The 14,507-nt window shown below is 39.4% G+C and overlaps 1 protein-coding gene across 1 annotated transcript in view; it reads right to left on the reverse strand.

Moving 5' to 3' along the window:
* The window catches only part of SPPL2A (signal peptide peptidase like 2A), a 46,158-nt gene extending 41,638 nt beyond the window's left edge, over positions 1–4,520 (reverse strand). The window contains 1 exon segment of the mRNA XM_036033447.1: positions 4,297–4,520. Within this exon segment, the coding sequence (XP_035889340.1) occupies positions 4,297–4,362 (66 nt within the window). The 5' untranslated portion in view covers positions 4,363–4,520.
* Positions 4,521–14,507: the final 9,987 nt, after the last annotated feature.

Below are 14,507 nucleotides of genomic sequence, written 5' to 3' on the forward strand. Positions count from 1 at the left end.
TCAGGAGGAACCAAGCTGCTCCACAAACGCTTTGCTTAGAAATCTCCTCAGCTAATATCCAGTTTCACTGATCAAATTCTTCTTTCCACAAACCACGAGGACACAGCTCAGCCAAATTCTTTGCCGTTTTATAACAAAGATTGTCTTTCCTAGTTTCCAATGACATATTCCTCATTTATGCTTCACACCTCACCAGAATCACCCTTCATGTTTATATTTCTACCTCAAACATCTTCTAGCCTCCACCCATTTCCCAGTTGCAAAGCTGCTTCCACATGTTGAGGTATTTATTTCACCAGCAGCTCACTCCTGATACGAAAATCTGTCTTAGCCTGGGCTGCCGTAACAAAATACCAAAGAGTGGATATTAAACAGAAATTCATTTTCCCACAGTTCTAGAGACTAGAAGTCCAAGATAAAAGTGCCAGCAGGGTTGGACAGCTTTGTGGACACCTCTGTGGACTGCTTTGTGGTTTCTGTTGAGAGCTTTCCTTCTGGTCTATAGATTGGAACCTGCTTACTGTGTCTTCACAGGGTTGGAGGAAGGGGGCAGGGAAGAGGAGCAGACAGTAAGCTTTCTGGCATCTTTTCTTATTAGGTCACCAATCCCATCACAAGGAACCTACCCTCTGACCTTATCTTAACCTAATTATCTCCAAAAGGTCCCATCTCCAAATACGATCACATTGGGAGTCAGGGCTTTCACATGAATTGGGGAGGGGGACACAATTCAGTCCAGAGCACAGCAGCTCAGACAGCCTGGGTAGCAGCACGTACTTGGTTTCCCCAGGAGGTTGAGAGAGGAGGGCAGAAGAGAAGGAACTAGGGAAGATTCTCTGAGTTTTTGTAATCTACCAAAGAAATGCAAATTTCAGCAAGAGATTTTTCTGCTGGGGATCCTGATTATCATTTCATTGTAATAAATTCAAGATGTGGTTGTGTAACACTTCAAATTCTTTTAAGTTATGAAAAAATGTACAGAACTTTTGTAAAAACATTATGAAAAAGAGTCAGGATTCTTCAGAGAACTTTGAAGCAATTTTAGGAAACAGATCCAGGCTACACTTATTCATTCACTTTGAAACAGAACTCTGCGACTGTGTCCAAACAACCCTGTGAAATAAAGGTCTAACAGCTGGGGCCAGGAGTTGGGGGTTGCGCTGGGGAAAGATGAGTGTGAAATAGAAAATGGCAAGGCCCAGAGAGAATTAACCACCTGCCAGGCACTCTTTTTAAATCTAGACTAAATGTTTAATGGGTTTAGAATTCATTAAAATGGCCAGAAGTGCAGTAGCTTGATTTCGATATACACAGTGAGGTTACTGACATGAGGGAGACAAGACCAGGAGAGTAGAGTAGGCCACACGGCATGAAGGGTCTTTCCAACACTAAAGGCTCTTCCACAGGAAAGTGGCAGAGGTTTCTGTAGATTATGTACTGCCTCTGAATGAGGACATTAGCCCTGTTCTTACATGACTAAGAGGAAAGATGCCCAGCAGTGCCAGTTGCAAGACCCAGAAAGGAGAAATGAAATGATTAAGCTGACATATTAATTCAAATGAACTCAGAGAGACACCTAGAGGTATGTTTTTGGGGAAGAGTAACAAGCAGGGGCTTCAGGGAGAAAACAGTAAAAAAACAAAACCAAAGAAACAAAACCACCACCAGACAGAGTTGTAGGCAAGGAAGTAGGTATGAGTAAGTAAGCCGAAGGGAGAGAGCTCCTGCTGCAGAAAAGGACATCAGACTTATCTGAATTCCCCAGAAAAGGAAAGGTTTGAGAAATAGATCATTATGGGAAATTAAAGGAAGAGAAAAGAGGAAAACCACTGAGAAAGCAACAAGAAATAGAAAATCAGTAATACTGGTTAGCACTGAAAAAGATCTTCACAATTTGAAAAAGATCTTTTCAGTTTACTCAGTCACCAGCACAGTGTCTGGCATATAACAGATAACACACTAAATATTTGTGGAGTGAAAGAATGTTACTGGCCAGGTGGCTCAGTTGGTTGGAGCATTGTCCCATACACTAAATGTTGTGGGTTCAATTCTGGGTCAGGGCATATACCCAGGTTGCAGATTCAATCCCCGGTCAGGACATGTAGGAGAAGCAACTGACAAATGTATCTCTCTCATTCATGTTTCTCTCTGTCTCTCTCTTCCCCCTCCTCTGTCTCCCCCCACCCACCTTCCTCTCCTAAAATCAATAAACATATCACCGAGTGAGAGAGTAAGAGCAGGAAGGAAGGGAAGGGAGGAAGGACAGAACTAAGCCCTGTGGGGGTTCAGAGCTAGTCGTCCCAAGATGTGCCTGTGTGGTATGTGTACTGTTTTGAGCTAAGGGCAGTTTTACTGGTGGGCCAGGATAAACTTCTACTCTGCCCTTGGCTACCTGGAAGAACTTGAACTAGGGGCCTTGACCATAATGGAAGACATCACAGATAACCTCTTTTGACCTGTCTGTAGGGCAGGAAAACCTTTTATTTGCTAAACATCTGTTCTTATCATCCTGCAACAACTCTTTGAAGGCCCCAACTGAGGGCACCTCATCCCTAGCTGGGAATGTGTTACATGCCCATTTTCCTTTTCTGTCTCTGAACTTCTCATGCACATGGGCTCCCACACATACATATCTACTAAATTTGGTTATTTTCCCTGGCTAATCTGTCTTATGCCTCTTTGATTATTAGACCAGCCAGAAGAAACTTGAAGAGATTAAGTTCTTCCTTCCACAGTCCCCACAACCCTGGGACTGAGGAGTACAGAACCCAAGATTAATGCAGTAAGATATCACAAAGCACACATGTGCAACATAAAAACTAAAATCTAGACTGCGGGGTCAACAGGTTAGCTACAACTTAGAACAAGAACAGGCTTTAGATATGTTAAGCCCTTGAAATGATATGAAAATTCTGCTTATATTTTTCTATTGAGAGGGTTCAGAGCTTTTAAGAATTTCAATGTGAGTTTATGAACTAATGTATTGTTAAATTAATTATCAATTTGTGTTGAGAGAGGATTAATAGGAATGTGATATAGAAGATACATACCTACAATCAGCTTAAGCTCAAATGAAAAAGTGCAAAAAAATTCAGACACTTAAATGTATGTATAGTTTTATGTCTATTTACATAATAGCTGAATTGTAATCTTTTGGACAGATCTGGTTATATAACACCTCAAAGATTCAGTGTAATACTGCTATTATATTTTCTTCACATTGTACTCCCCTCACAAGCAATTTTTAGATTCATTACCTCATTCATGTTCCTAATGTTGCCTAGCAAATTATGAATACACCAAAGGCACTTATCCATTTTAGGTTTTGATTTCGGTTTCTTAAATGTTACAGGCACTTTCACACTGAATATAGTCACTAATAACAATCCTTTAAACTGGAGAATGTGCAAGTAAACTTTCAGATAAGTTACACATCCTAATGGTAAGAACTAACAGGCAGACATCCCACAAATTTTGTGTACATAAAGCTCCTAAAAGTTTCCAACCTGGAACTCCCCAGTGAAATTTACGAAGAAACAAAAACTGAACCACTGGGCACAGGCTCCAGAACGCCCACGGAAGCTCCAGTGGTGTGATGTTGAACTTTAAAACATTACCACTTTTCTGTGATTATGAAAACTTGTAAACGCGTTCTTTGTTAGTCCTTTCCCCTTTAAAGTAGGCAGAGAACGAGAAACCACTAAAGGCATTACACTTTTGTGTTCTTTTAAAAGCCATTTGAAATTATTACTATTACAAAGCCCCCCTAGAATGGAATCAAAGGAGCCCTAAGGCTAAGGAGGAACTGCAGAGGAAGAGGAAAAAAAATCTGTATTAGAGCAATTAAACTATAAAAGGCAGTCCTTGAACGACCGCTGACCTTCCTGGGACCGTGTACATTTTTTTTTTCCCTTTCTTCCCAAGGAGGAAAGAGGTTAAGAAGCTACAAAAAAGGCTAGACGATAACTCTCAGAGGTCATTTAAAAATGTTCAGAGAACTATAGAGGAGCTCCAAGATCAACGTAGCATGAGGGGCTCCGCAGAGAGCTTTCTCGGGGTGAGGTACTTCGGGGGCTGCGAAGGACAGGCGTGGGGACGGTGGAGGAAGGCTGGAAGGAGAGTGAGTACTGGGGAGGGGAGGGGACGGAAAGGAAACACGCGAGCTGACCACGTCGTCGAGCTGACCACGTCGTCGCGGGCACCGAGGTCGGGCAGCAGGGGAGGGTGCAGAGGGGAAGGGAGCCCCAGCCTCGGCCCCGCCCCGGGGAGGACCCAGCGCCCGCTCGCCCCCCTTACCAGCCGGAGTAGGAAGCCCCAGAACAGGGCGGTTGCGGCGGAGGACAGCGCTCGCTGCGGCCCCATCGGACTGCTGGGCTCCCGGTGGTGCAGCGCTGCTCGGCGGGGGGAGCCTCGGGGTCCGGCCGCTGCGCTGCCTCCGTGGCCGAGCCGGACAGGGGCGGGTGGCCGGTACCGCCGCTGTTGCTGGGGAGGCCACAGCAGCGCCGACTTCCTTTTCCGGCCACGCCCGGAGGACGCGGAAACCCCCGCGCGGAGCACGTGGAGTCCCGGATCCGCGCGCAGGGTCGGCGTGGCTAACTCTTCCTCCCGGGCCGCCGGAGGGTCTGGGTGAGACTCTTTCCAGGTGCCTGACCCACATTCTTTCCCGAGTCCAGGGAGGCAGGGGACTTTTTCAAGATCCTCCTTTTAGAAGTCGCCCAGCACTGCACTGTCCCCAGTAACTACCCAGGCGCTCTGAGCCTGAATCTATCGACTCACCAGATATTCCAAGTCCGTGCACATTCTCCTCCAAACTGGTCTCTTTTTCCACTCCTCACAGCCTATTATCTACGGAGCAGTCCTGCAGAGATCTTTTTAAAAGTATAAATCAGGTCATGTCACTCCCCGGCACACTTGGAACAAATCAAAACTCTGGTCTGGCTTACAAAGTGTACATAATACGGTCCTTGTCTTCTTCTCTGACCCCATCTTCACTGCTTCCCCACCTTGCCCCTGGGATGCTTTTGGTTCTTTGTCCATTGTACCTTTGCTGCTGCAAAGCTCTTCTCTGAATACCTGGTGCATTGGCATTCACTGGTCAGCTGTTGTCACTTCCCCAGGGGGAACTTCCTAACATCCCCATTCTAACATAGCCCCCCTCTCACTCTCATATCACATGGTTTATTTTAATTCTCTGCATAGTACTTCCATATTCTCTTATTTATCTGTTCATTTATTTATTATGTCACCTCCCACTTGATAACAAGGAGTAACTTTGCATTCTTCACTGCTATACCCTTACACCTACAACATATGGCATACAGTAAGTACTCTCATATTTTTTGAATGAGTATTCAATACCAAACACTGAATAGGATGCTCTCCCTGCCACCCCACAGGTCAGTTCAGTGAGGGACACTCAGTTTAGTCCAATGGGGCCACAGCAACCACTGCCCTCAGCCAGACATGTGAGCAAACAGTTCAGGATGAATAGTGACTCCACACAAAATGACTTGGGAGCATCAGAAGGACCTATGAAAGGGGTGCCAGGAAAAATTACAACTTAAGCTGAGTCTAGAAGGGTGAGTTAATTTTAGCCAGACAATGGGCAGGGGAAGGGGGGAAGTTCCAAGAAGAGTGAACCATTAGTATCAAAGCCAAAGGTGACAGTGGAGGAACTGCAAAACTTGAGCTTGACTGAAGTTATGAGTGGTGAAAGATGAAGTGAGTGAAGGCAGAGACCAAATCAGAAATGGATTGGATGGTTTGCCTGGGACTTTAGATGTTGCCCAGTTGGTGGTGGGAAGCAAATAAGTAGAGCAAGACAGATAATTTCAGTTTTACAAAGCTCTCGGTGGTGGTAGGTAAGGTGACAGAAGTCCTGAAACAACAAAAGAGAAGGAAGTCAGGAGATGTTACACAATAGCAGTAACCTAACCCAGGCCAGAGGTTGTGAGGGCCTGAACTGAGACAGTGGATCTGAAAGATTTGTAGCAGAATTTCGTAACTGAGAGGACATGCAAACGGAGAGGAGGGATGAGTCCCAGGATCTTGTCTTCCAGCCATTTATGGAGATGATCACAACAGGTGACAGTGGTGGTAGAATGGGTGAGGGAGGGGAAATACTTTTGGGCAGGAGTTTGGAATGCTTGTGGGACATCCAAATGTAAACTGTCTGTAGGTTGCTGGCTATGTGGATTGATCCAGAGCTTACTGGCAACAATGAGGCCAGAGCTCAAGTGTCCTGTCTGTCAAGCCTACATTCTTTTCACACTTCCTAGTTGCCGAGGGCAAGCCAGGTCCCCCTTTTGTAAAATGGTTAGATGACTTTAACTCTAAATATCCTTTACTGCCAATAGTAGCCCTTTGCCTAGTGAATCTCCAAGGTGGCTCCCGAGGCTGTCTGAAATCTGTTTTCTCTTTCTACATTTATGCATATTTTTCCTTCCCCTCAGTTTGAGAAAATTTTATACCTGGAGACAATCTGTGTTATGCTCCAGTTCCTTGTGCAATTTCTTTGCCTGCTTTAATTGTCTCAGCTGAAAAACGTGGACAGCAATGCCAGTTCTGCCTGCCTCACATGGTTATCCTAAAAATTACATAATCCGTAGTTTGGTAAAATTACTCTGAAATTTTTTTTAGAAAATTTTAAAGGAGGAGGCAGGGGGAGGATGGAAAGGAAGAAGAGAAGAAAAATAGAAGGCTGTGGTATTGGTGTAGTCCAAAGTGTCAGCACAGTTTGTCATAATTCTTCTGCCAGAATGGTTTCTCCTTGGCCAAAGTCCCTGTGCAGGATAAAGTGAAGGAAAATAGGAGGGTAAATGTAAGATTAAAAGGTTCCTGATTAATGAGTTTACTAATGGAACAATTGTTCAAGTTTATTTGGAATATGCCTGTGTTATGCATGCCAGGATAGAGGGTACCTGGATAATTTTTAGTCAATACATTTCTTATCTAAATAAACTACTTATACAATCCAATTATGGAAAATAAGTATCATTAAAGATTGTTTTAATTTCCAAGTAGATTTAGTTAATGGATTTTTTTTACCAGTGTTAAAAGATAGATGATATTGGTTGTCAGAACCTTGGTAATTGTAGGAAGTGACCAGGAAATATTGGCTCCATTTTACAAAAGAGGAAGCGGCTAGGTTGACAGCAGAAGGGAGAGAAGTAAAACCCAGTCCCCTGCCCCGGCACACTAGACCTTTCAGACAGCCTCTGTGTGGTGGTGGTGGCTGCTGCTGCTGCTCCCCCTCAGTGTTTTTCTACTCAGGGGACACTGAGGAAGTGTTGGTAATGAGCCCCAAAGACCTTCTTGGTCACTCTGGAGAATTCCTTTAGGATAGAGCAGTGATTCTCAGTCTTGACTATTTATTGGAATCACATAGAAGAGCTTTAAAGGATACCGATGCCTGGGTCCCACTACTCTCCCTTTCCCCGTGCAGATCCTAAATTTAATTGGCTTGGTCGCAGCCTGTGTGTTACAGTTTTTAAAGCCCCTCAGGTTATTCTAATATGCAACCAAGATTGAGAAACTTTGGCTTAGTCAGTGATTCTTCTTAAAATAATTTTTATTTTCCAATTAAAATTATATTAGTTTCAGGTGTACAACATGGTGATTAGACATTTATATAATTTATGAAGTGATCACTCTGCTAAGTCTAGTAACCATCTGACACCACACGTAGTTATTACAGTACTATTGACAATATCCCTTATGCTGTACTTTACATCCTTGTGACCTTTTTTATACTGGCAATTTGTACATCTTAATCCCTCCCCGTTTTTCATCCATCCTTCCGACTTCCTTCCCATCTGGAGTCCATCAGTTTGTTCCTTGTACCTATGAGTTTGTTTCTGTTTTGCTTGTTTATTTTGTTTTTCAGATTTCATACATAAGTGAACTCATAAGATATTTGTCTTTCTAGTCAGTGATCTGAAAGTGTGGTTTCTGTACCAAGCAGCATCGGCATCACCTGGGAATTGTGAGGAATTCAAATCCCTCCAGACCCACTGAACTAGAAAACCTGGGAATGGGGCCCAGCCATCCGGGTTTCCATAAGCCCCCCAAAATTCTGATGCATGATAAAGTTTGAGAGTTATTGGTTTAGAGCAGCATTCCTTAACTCTATGTGCAAAGTTAAAATGAAAAACAAACCCTATGCTCCAATAACAATCAAACTAAAAGGAAAAATAGACAAATCCATAATTACAGTTGAAGATTTCAACAATTTTCCCTCAATAATTGAAAGAACAAGCAGTTAAAACATTAGTAAGGATACAGAAGTCTTGATCAACGCCATTAACCACTTCACCTAACTGGCATTCATAGAACATTCCACCCGACAACTGCATAATACATACTGCCTTCATGAGTACACAGGAGCTTTACCAAAATAAACCATTTGGCCATAAAACAAATCTCAATGCAGTTAAAGCTTTTAAACTATACAAGGTATGTTCTTTGACCACACCAGAATTAAATTAGAAATTAATAACTGAAAATATCTTGAAGGTCCTCAAATAATTAGAAACTAAACACATTTCTAAGTAACCCATGGACCAAAGAAGGAATCACAGGGAATTGAGAAAGTATTTTGAATTCAAGGAAAATACAAATGTGACATATCAAATATTGTAGGGTGCAGATAAAGTTTTTTTTAGTGTCTTAAAAGGAATATGTAGCACTTATAATAAGAAGGTATAAACATTTATGACCTGAGCTTCTACCTTAAGAAACCAGAAAAAAAGCCAATTAAATCCAAAGGTGAGCCGAAGAAAGGAAATGAAAATATCTGAGCATAAATTAATAAATAGAAAACAAAAAAAGCAATAAAGAAAACCAGTGATGCCAAAAGACTGGCTTTTAAAGAAAACTAATAGAATTGGGAAACTGTAGCCACACTGATTAAAGGAAAAAGAAAGAAAATACAAATTATCAATATTAGGAGCAAGAGAGGAACTGTTACTAAAGGTCTTCAAGACATTAAAAGAATAGCAAGTAAATATTCTAAACAACTTTATGCCAATAAAATTGACAACTAGAGTGACACTGGGGGAAATTCCTTGAAAGACAAGCTACTCAAAAAGAAATAGATAATTTCAGGCTCACAATAGCTTCAATGGTGAATTTTACCAAACATTTAAAGAAGTAATATCAATATACACAAATATTTTCAAAGCTTGAAGAGGGGATAATACTAGCTCATATTATGAATCCAGCAACCCTGATACCCAAAGCAGACAGATGTTGAAAGAAAACTACAGACACAGAGAAGGAAACAACCAACAAAATGGAAAGACAACCTACTGAATGGGAAAAGATTTGAAAATGGTATATCATATAATGGGAAATCATACAGTTTAACACTAAAAAAACCCAAACCCAACAAAAAACTCAAATTAAACCCAATTAAACCATTAAATATGGGCAGAGGACCTGAATAGACATTTTTCCCAAGAAGACAGATGGCTAGCAAACACTGAAAAGATGCTCAGCATCAGTAATCATCAAGGAATTGTAAATCCAAACCACAACGAGATACCACCTCATATGTGTCAAAAAATCATATGATGATTTTCATCATGATAATCATCATGATTATATAACTTTATGATCATCAAAAAAATCAACAAGTAACAAGTGCTGGCAAGGAAGTAAAGGAAAGGGACTCCTCTTGGTGGGGTTGTAAGTTAGTGTAGCCACTATGGAAAACAGTATGGAGATTCCTCAGAAAACTAAAATTAGAGCTGCCATTCATTCAGCAATACCACTTCTGGATATTTAGCTGAAGAAAACAAAAACACTAATTTGAAAACATATCTGTACTCCTGTGTTCACTGCAGCATTATTGTACAGTAGCCAAGAAATGTAAGCAACCAAGATGTCCACCAACACATGGATGGATAAAAAAAGATGTGGCATATATACACAATGGACTATTACTCAGCAATAAAAAGAATGAAATCTAACCATTTGTGATAACATGAATGGATCTGGAAGATATTATACTAAGTGAAGTAAGACAGAGAAAGACAAGTGGCATATGTTTTCACTTATATGTTGAATCTAAAACAAAACAAAACAAAACAAATGAACAAAACAGAAATAAGCCCATAGATACAGAGAACAATCTGATCGTTACCAAAAAAGAGGGTGTCCAAGAGATAGGTAAAAAAAAGACTACAGGCCAATATCCTTCATGAACATAGATGCAAAAATTTTTAGTATAATTTTAGCAAATTGCATTCAGTAAAATATAAAAATAGTGATATATTAATTCTAATTAGGATTCATCTAAAATATGCAAGATTGGTTCAACATTTGTAAATTAATTAATGTAACCTTTGACATTAATGCTACAAGGCCAATGCTTAAAAATCAACTGTATTTCTTTATACTAGCAACAAACAATTAGAAATTGAAATAGAAAAACCATTTATCATAACATCAAAAACTATCAAATACTTAGGCATAAATTTGACAGCAGATGTACAAGACAAACATTGAAAACTACAAAATATTGCTGTGAAATATTAAAGGGAACTCTAAGTAAATGGGTAGATACACTATGCTCATAGATTGGGAAAGTCAGTGTTCACTTCTTTCTAAGATGATTGTTAGAAAGAATGCAATTCCAATCAAAATGACAGCAGGTGGGATATTTGTAGAAACTGGGATGCCTGTTACAAATTTATATGAAAACTTAAAGGTGCTAGAATAGCCAAAATAATTTAAATAATTGAGGACTTTATCTGATTTCAAGACCTTTTTAAAGTTGCAGTCATGGAGTGTGATCATGACATATATATATAGACCTAGATCCATGAAACAGCAGAATCTATAATTAGAGCTATAAATGCATAGCCAATTGATTTTCCACAAAGGCCAAGACAATACAATGAGGAAAGGCTAATTTTTTCCACAAACAACTGGGGCTGGAACAATTGGGTATCGATGTCCCCAAAATGAAACTTCCCCCCCAAATGAAACACAATTCTTACTTTATGACATACACTAAACTTGAAATAGATTTATAGACCTTGACAGAAAGGCTAAAACCAAAAAATTTCCAGGAGGAAATCTCTGTAACTTTTAGTTAGACAAGGATTTAAGTACCCCCCCACACACACAACACCAGAAAAGAATAAAAATTGATAAATTGGACATCATCACAATGAAAAACTTCTGCTCATTGAAAGGTACTGTTAATAAAAATCTAACCACAGACTGAGAGAAAATATTTACAAAGCACATATTCAACAAAGAACTTTTATCCACACTATATAAGGAACACTTATAATTCAATAATAAGAAGTTCTGGCCTCAGTGATCAGACAATAAAAAGAAATAAAAGCCATCCAAATTGGAAAAGAGGAAGTAAAACTGTCATTATTTGCAGATGGCATGATAGTGTACATAGAAAACCCTAGTTTCCACCAAAAAAAAATTACTCCAGCTAATAAGCGAATTTAGCAAAATAATAGGCTACAAAGTCAATATTCAGAAATCAATGGCATTTCTGTACACAATGAACTATCAGAAAGAGAAACTAAGAAAAAAATTCCATTTACTATAGCAACAAGAAAAATAAAGTACCTAGGAATAAACTTATCCAAGGAAGTAAAAGACCTGTACTAGGAAAACTATAGAACACAAGAAAGAAATTGAGGAAGGGACAAGTAAATGGAAGTATATACCATGTTCATGGATAGGAAGAGTTAAGATCATTAAAATATCCATACTATCCAATCTATAAATTCAACACAATTCTTATTAAAATACCAATGACATATTTCACAGATCTAGAACAAATATTTCAAAAATTTATATGAAACAAAAACTATCTCAAACAGCCTCAGCAATCTGGAGATAAAAGAACAAAGAGGGATCACAATACCTGATATTAAACAATACTACAAGGCCACTATAATTAAAGTCTGTAATTAAGTCTGGAACCAGCATAAGAGAGACACATAGATCAATGGAATAGATTAGAGAGCCCAGAAATAAATGCATGTCTCCATGGTCAATTAATACTTGACAAAGGGGGCAGGAGCATACAATGGAGTAAAAATAGCCTCTTCAATAAATGGTGATGGGAAAACCGGAGAGTTATATGCAAAAAATTGAAATTAGACCACCAACTCACACCATACATCAGAATAAATGCAAAATGGATAAAAGACTTAACTATGAGTCATGATACCATAAAAGTCCTAGAGGAAAGTATAGGCAGTAAAATTTCAGATATCCCATGTAGCAATATTTTTGCTGATATATCTCCTAGGGCAAAGGAAATAAAGGAAAAAATAAACAAATGGGACTACATCCAATTAAAAAGCTTCTGCATGGCCAAAGAAACCATCATCAAAATGAAAAGGGAACCAACTGTATGAGAGAACATATTTTCCAATGATACATTGGACAAGGGTTTAATCTCCAAAATATATAAAGAACCCATATGGCTCAACACTAGGAAGACAAACAACCCAATTAAAAAATGGGCAAAGGGATAGACACTTCCAAGGAGGACATACAGAGAGCCCATAGACATAAGTGTGTGAAAAATGTTCAACATCACTAGCCATCAGACAGATACAAATTAAAACCACAATGAGATACCACTTCACACTGGTGAGAATGGCCATCCAAAACAAATCAACAAACAACAAATGCTGGCGAGGATGTGGAGAAAAGGAAACACTCACACACTGTTGGTCCGAATGCAGACTGATGCAGCCACTGTGGAAAACAGTATGGAATTTCCTCAAAAGACTAAAAATGGATCTGCCTTTTGACCCAGCAGTTCCACTTCTGGGAATATACCTTAAGAATCCCAAATCACCAATTCAAAAGAACTTATGCACCCCTATATTCATAGCAGTGCTATTTACAATAGCCAAGTTTTAGAAACAGCTCAAGTGCTTAACAGTAGATCAAAAACTGTGATATATTTACATAATGGAATATTATGCAGCAGGAAGAAAGAAGGAATTTCTATTTTTTGTGACAGCATGGTTGGAACTGGAAATTATTATGCTAAGTGAAATAACCCAGGCAGTGAAAGACAAATACCATATGATCTCACTTATAAGATGAATCTAATGAACAAAATAAACTAACAGGCTAAACAGAACCAGAGACATGGAAATATGGAACAGGCTGACAGCTACCAGAGGGAAGGGGAGAAGGGAGAGTGGTGGAAAGAAGAGGAAGGGATTAGACAAAGACCAAGTATGAATGACCCATGGACTTGGACAATGGTGTGGGGATTGACTGTGGGATCGGGGTACGGGCTTGGTGGAGGAGGGCAAAGGGTGACAAATTGGTACAACTGTAATAGAATAAACAAGAATAATAAGAAAGAAATTTAAAAATTAAAAAAGAAAACTAAATACCCAATTAAAATGGAAAAAATATTTGAATAAATATTCACCAAAGGGGGATGTGTGTGTGTGTGTGTGTGTGTGTCTGGAGAGAGAGCAAATAGGTGCATGAAAATATGCTCAGAATTGTTAGTCATCAAAGAAATGCAAATAACAAACATTAGATACCTACTAGAATGGCTAAAATGAAAAAAGCGTTAGCAATGGTATGGAGGAACCAGAACTCTCATACACTGCTGGTGGAATGTAAAATAATACAATTGCTTTGATAAACTGACAGTGTCTTATAAAGCTATACATGCACTTACAGCATGATCCATTTCATCCCTAGGTATTTATCCAAGAGATGAGAGCATATGTCCATGCCCTGACTGGTATGGCTCAGATGGTTGGATATCATCCTACAAAGCGAAAGGTCACCAGTCTGATTCCTGGTCAGTCCGCATGCCTCATTTGGGGATTTGGTTCCCAGTCGGGGAATATAAGAGGCAACCAACTGATGTTTTTGTCTCACATCGATGTTTCTCTCCCTTTCTTTCTTCCTCCCTTCCCCTTTCTCTAAAAAATAAGTAAATTAAATGAATAAAAAAGAAAGCACATATCTATGTAAAAACTTGTACATGATTATTTAAAGCATTCTATTTGCAATAATTCAAAACAATAAACAGTCCAAATATTCATCAAGTGAATTAATAAATAAAATGTGATAAAACATATAAAAAATACTACTCTGCAGTAAAGAGGAATGAACCATTGGTGCCCATAACAGTGCAGATTAATCTCAAAATCATGAAGCTGAGTAAAAAAGCCAGACCAAAAAAGAAAAGAGTATATAGTGTATGATCTATTTCTATGATATCCTGGAAAGTATAATCTTACCTATAGTCACAAAAAACAGATCAATTGTCCCCTGGGGAGGGTGTGGGTGGAGAAGGAATGGGATATTACAGTATATAAGAATATTTGGGGAGATTATAGAAATATTTGTTGCCTTGATTGTGGTGATGATCTCACCAATGTATACTTAAATCAGACCTCATCAACTCATACACATTAAATGCATACAGTTTATTGTAGCCAGTTATACTGTAATAAAACTGTAGAAAAAAATAAAACAAG

Source organism: Phyllostomus discolor, chromosome 1 (assembly GCF_004126475.2).
Source record: "Phyllostomus discolor isolate MPI-MPIP mPhyDis1 chromosome 1, mPhyDis1.pri.v3, whole genome shotgun sequence".
In the NCBI taxonomy this organism is placed as follows: domain Eukaryota; kingdom Metazoa; phylum Chordata; class Mammalia; order Chiroptera; family Phyllostomidae; genus Phyllostomus; species Phyllostomus discolor.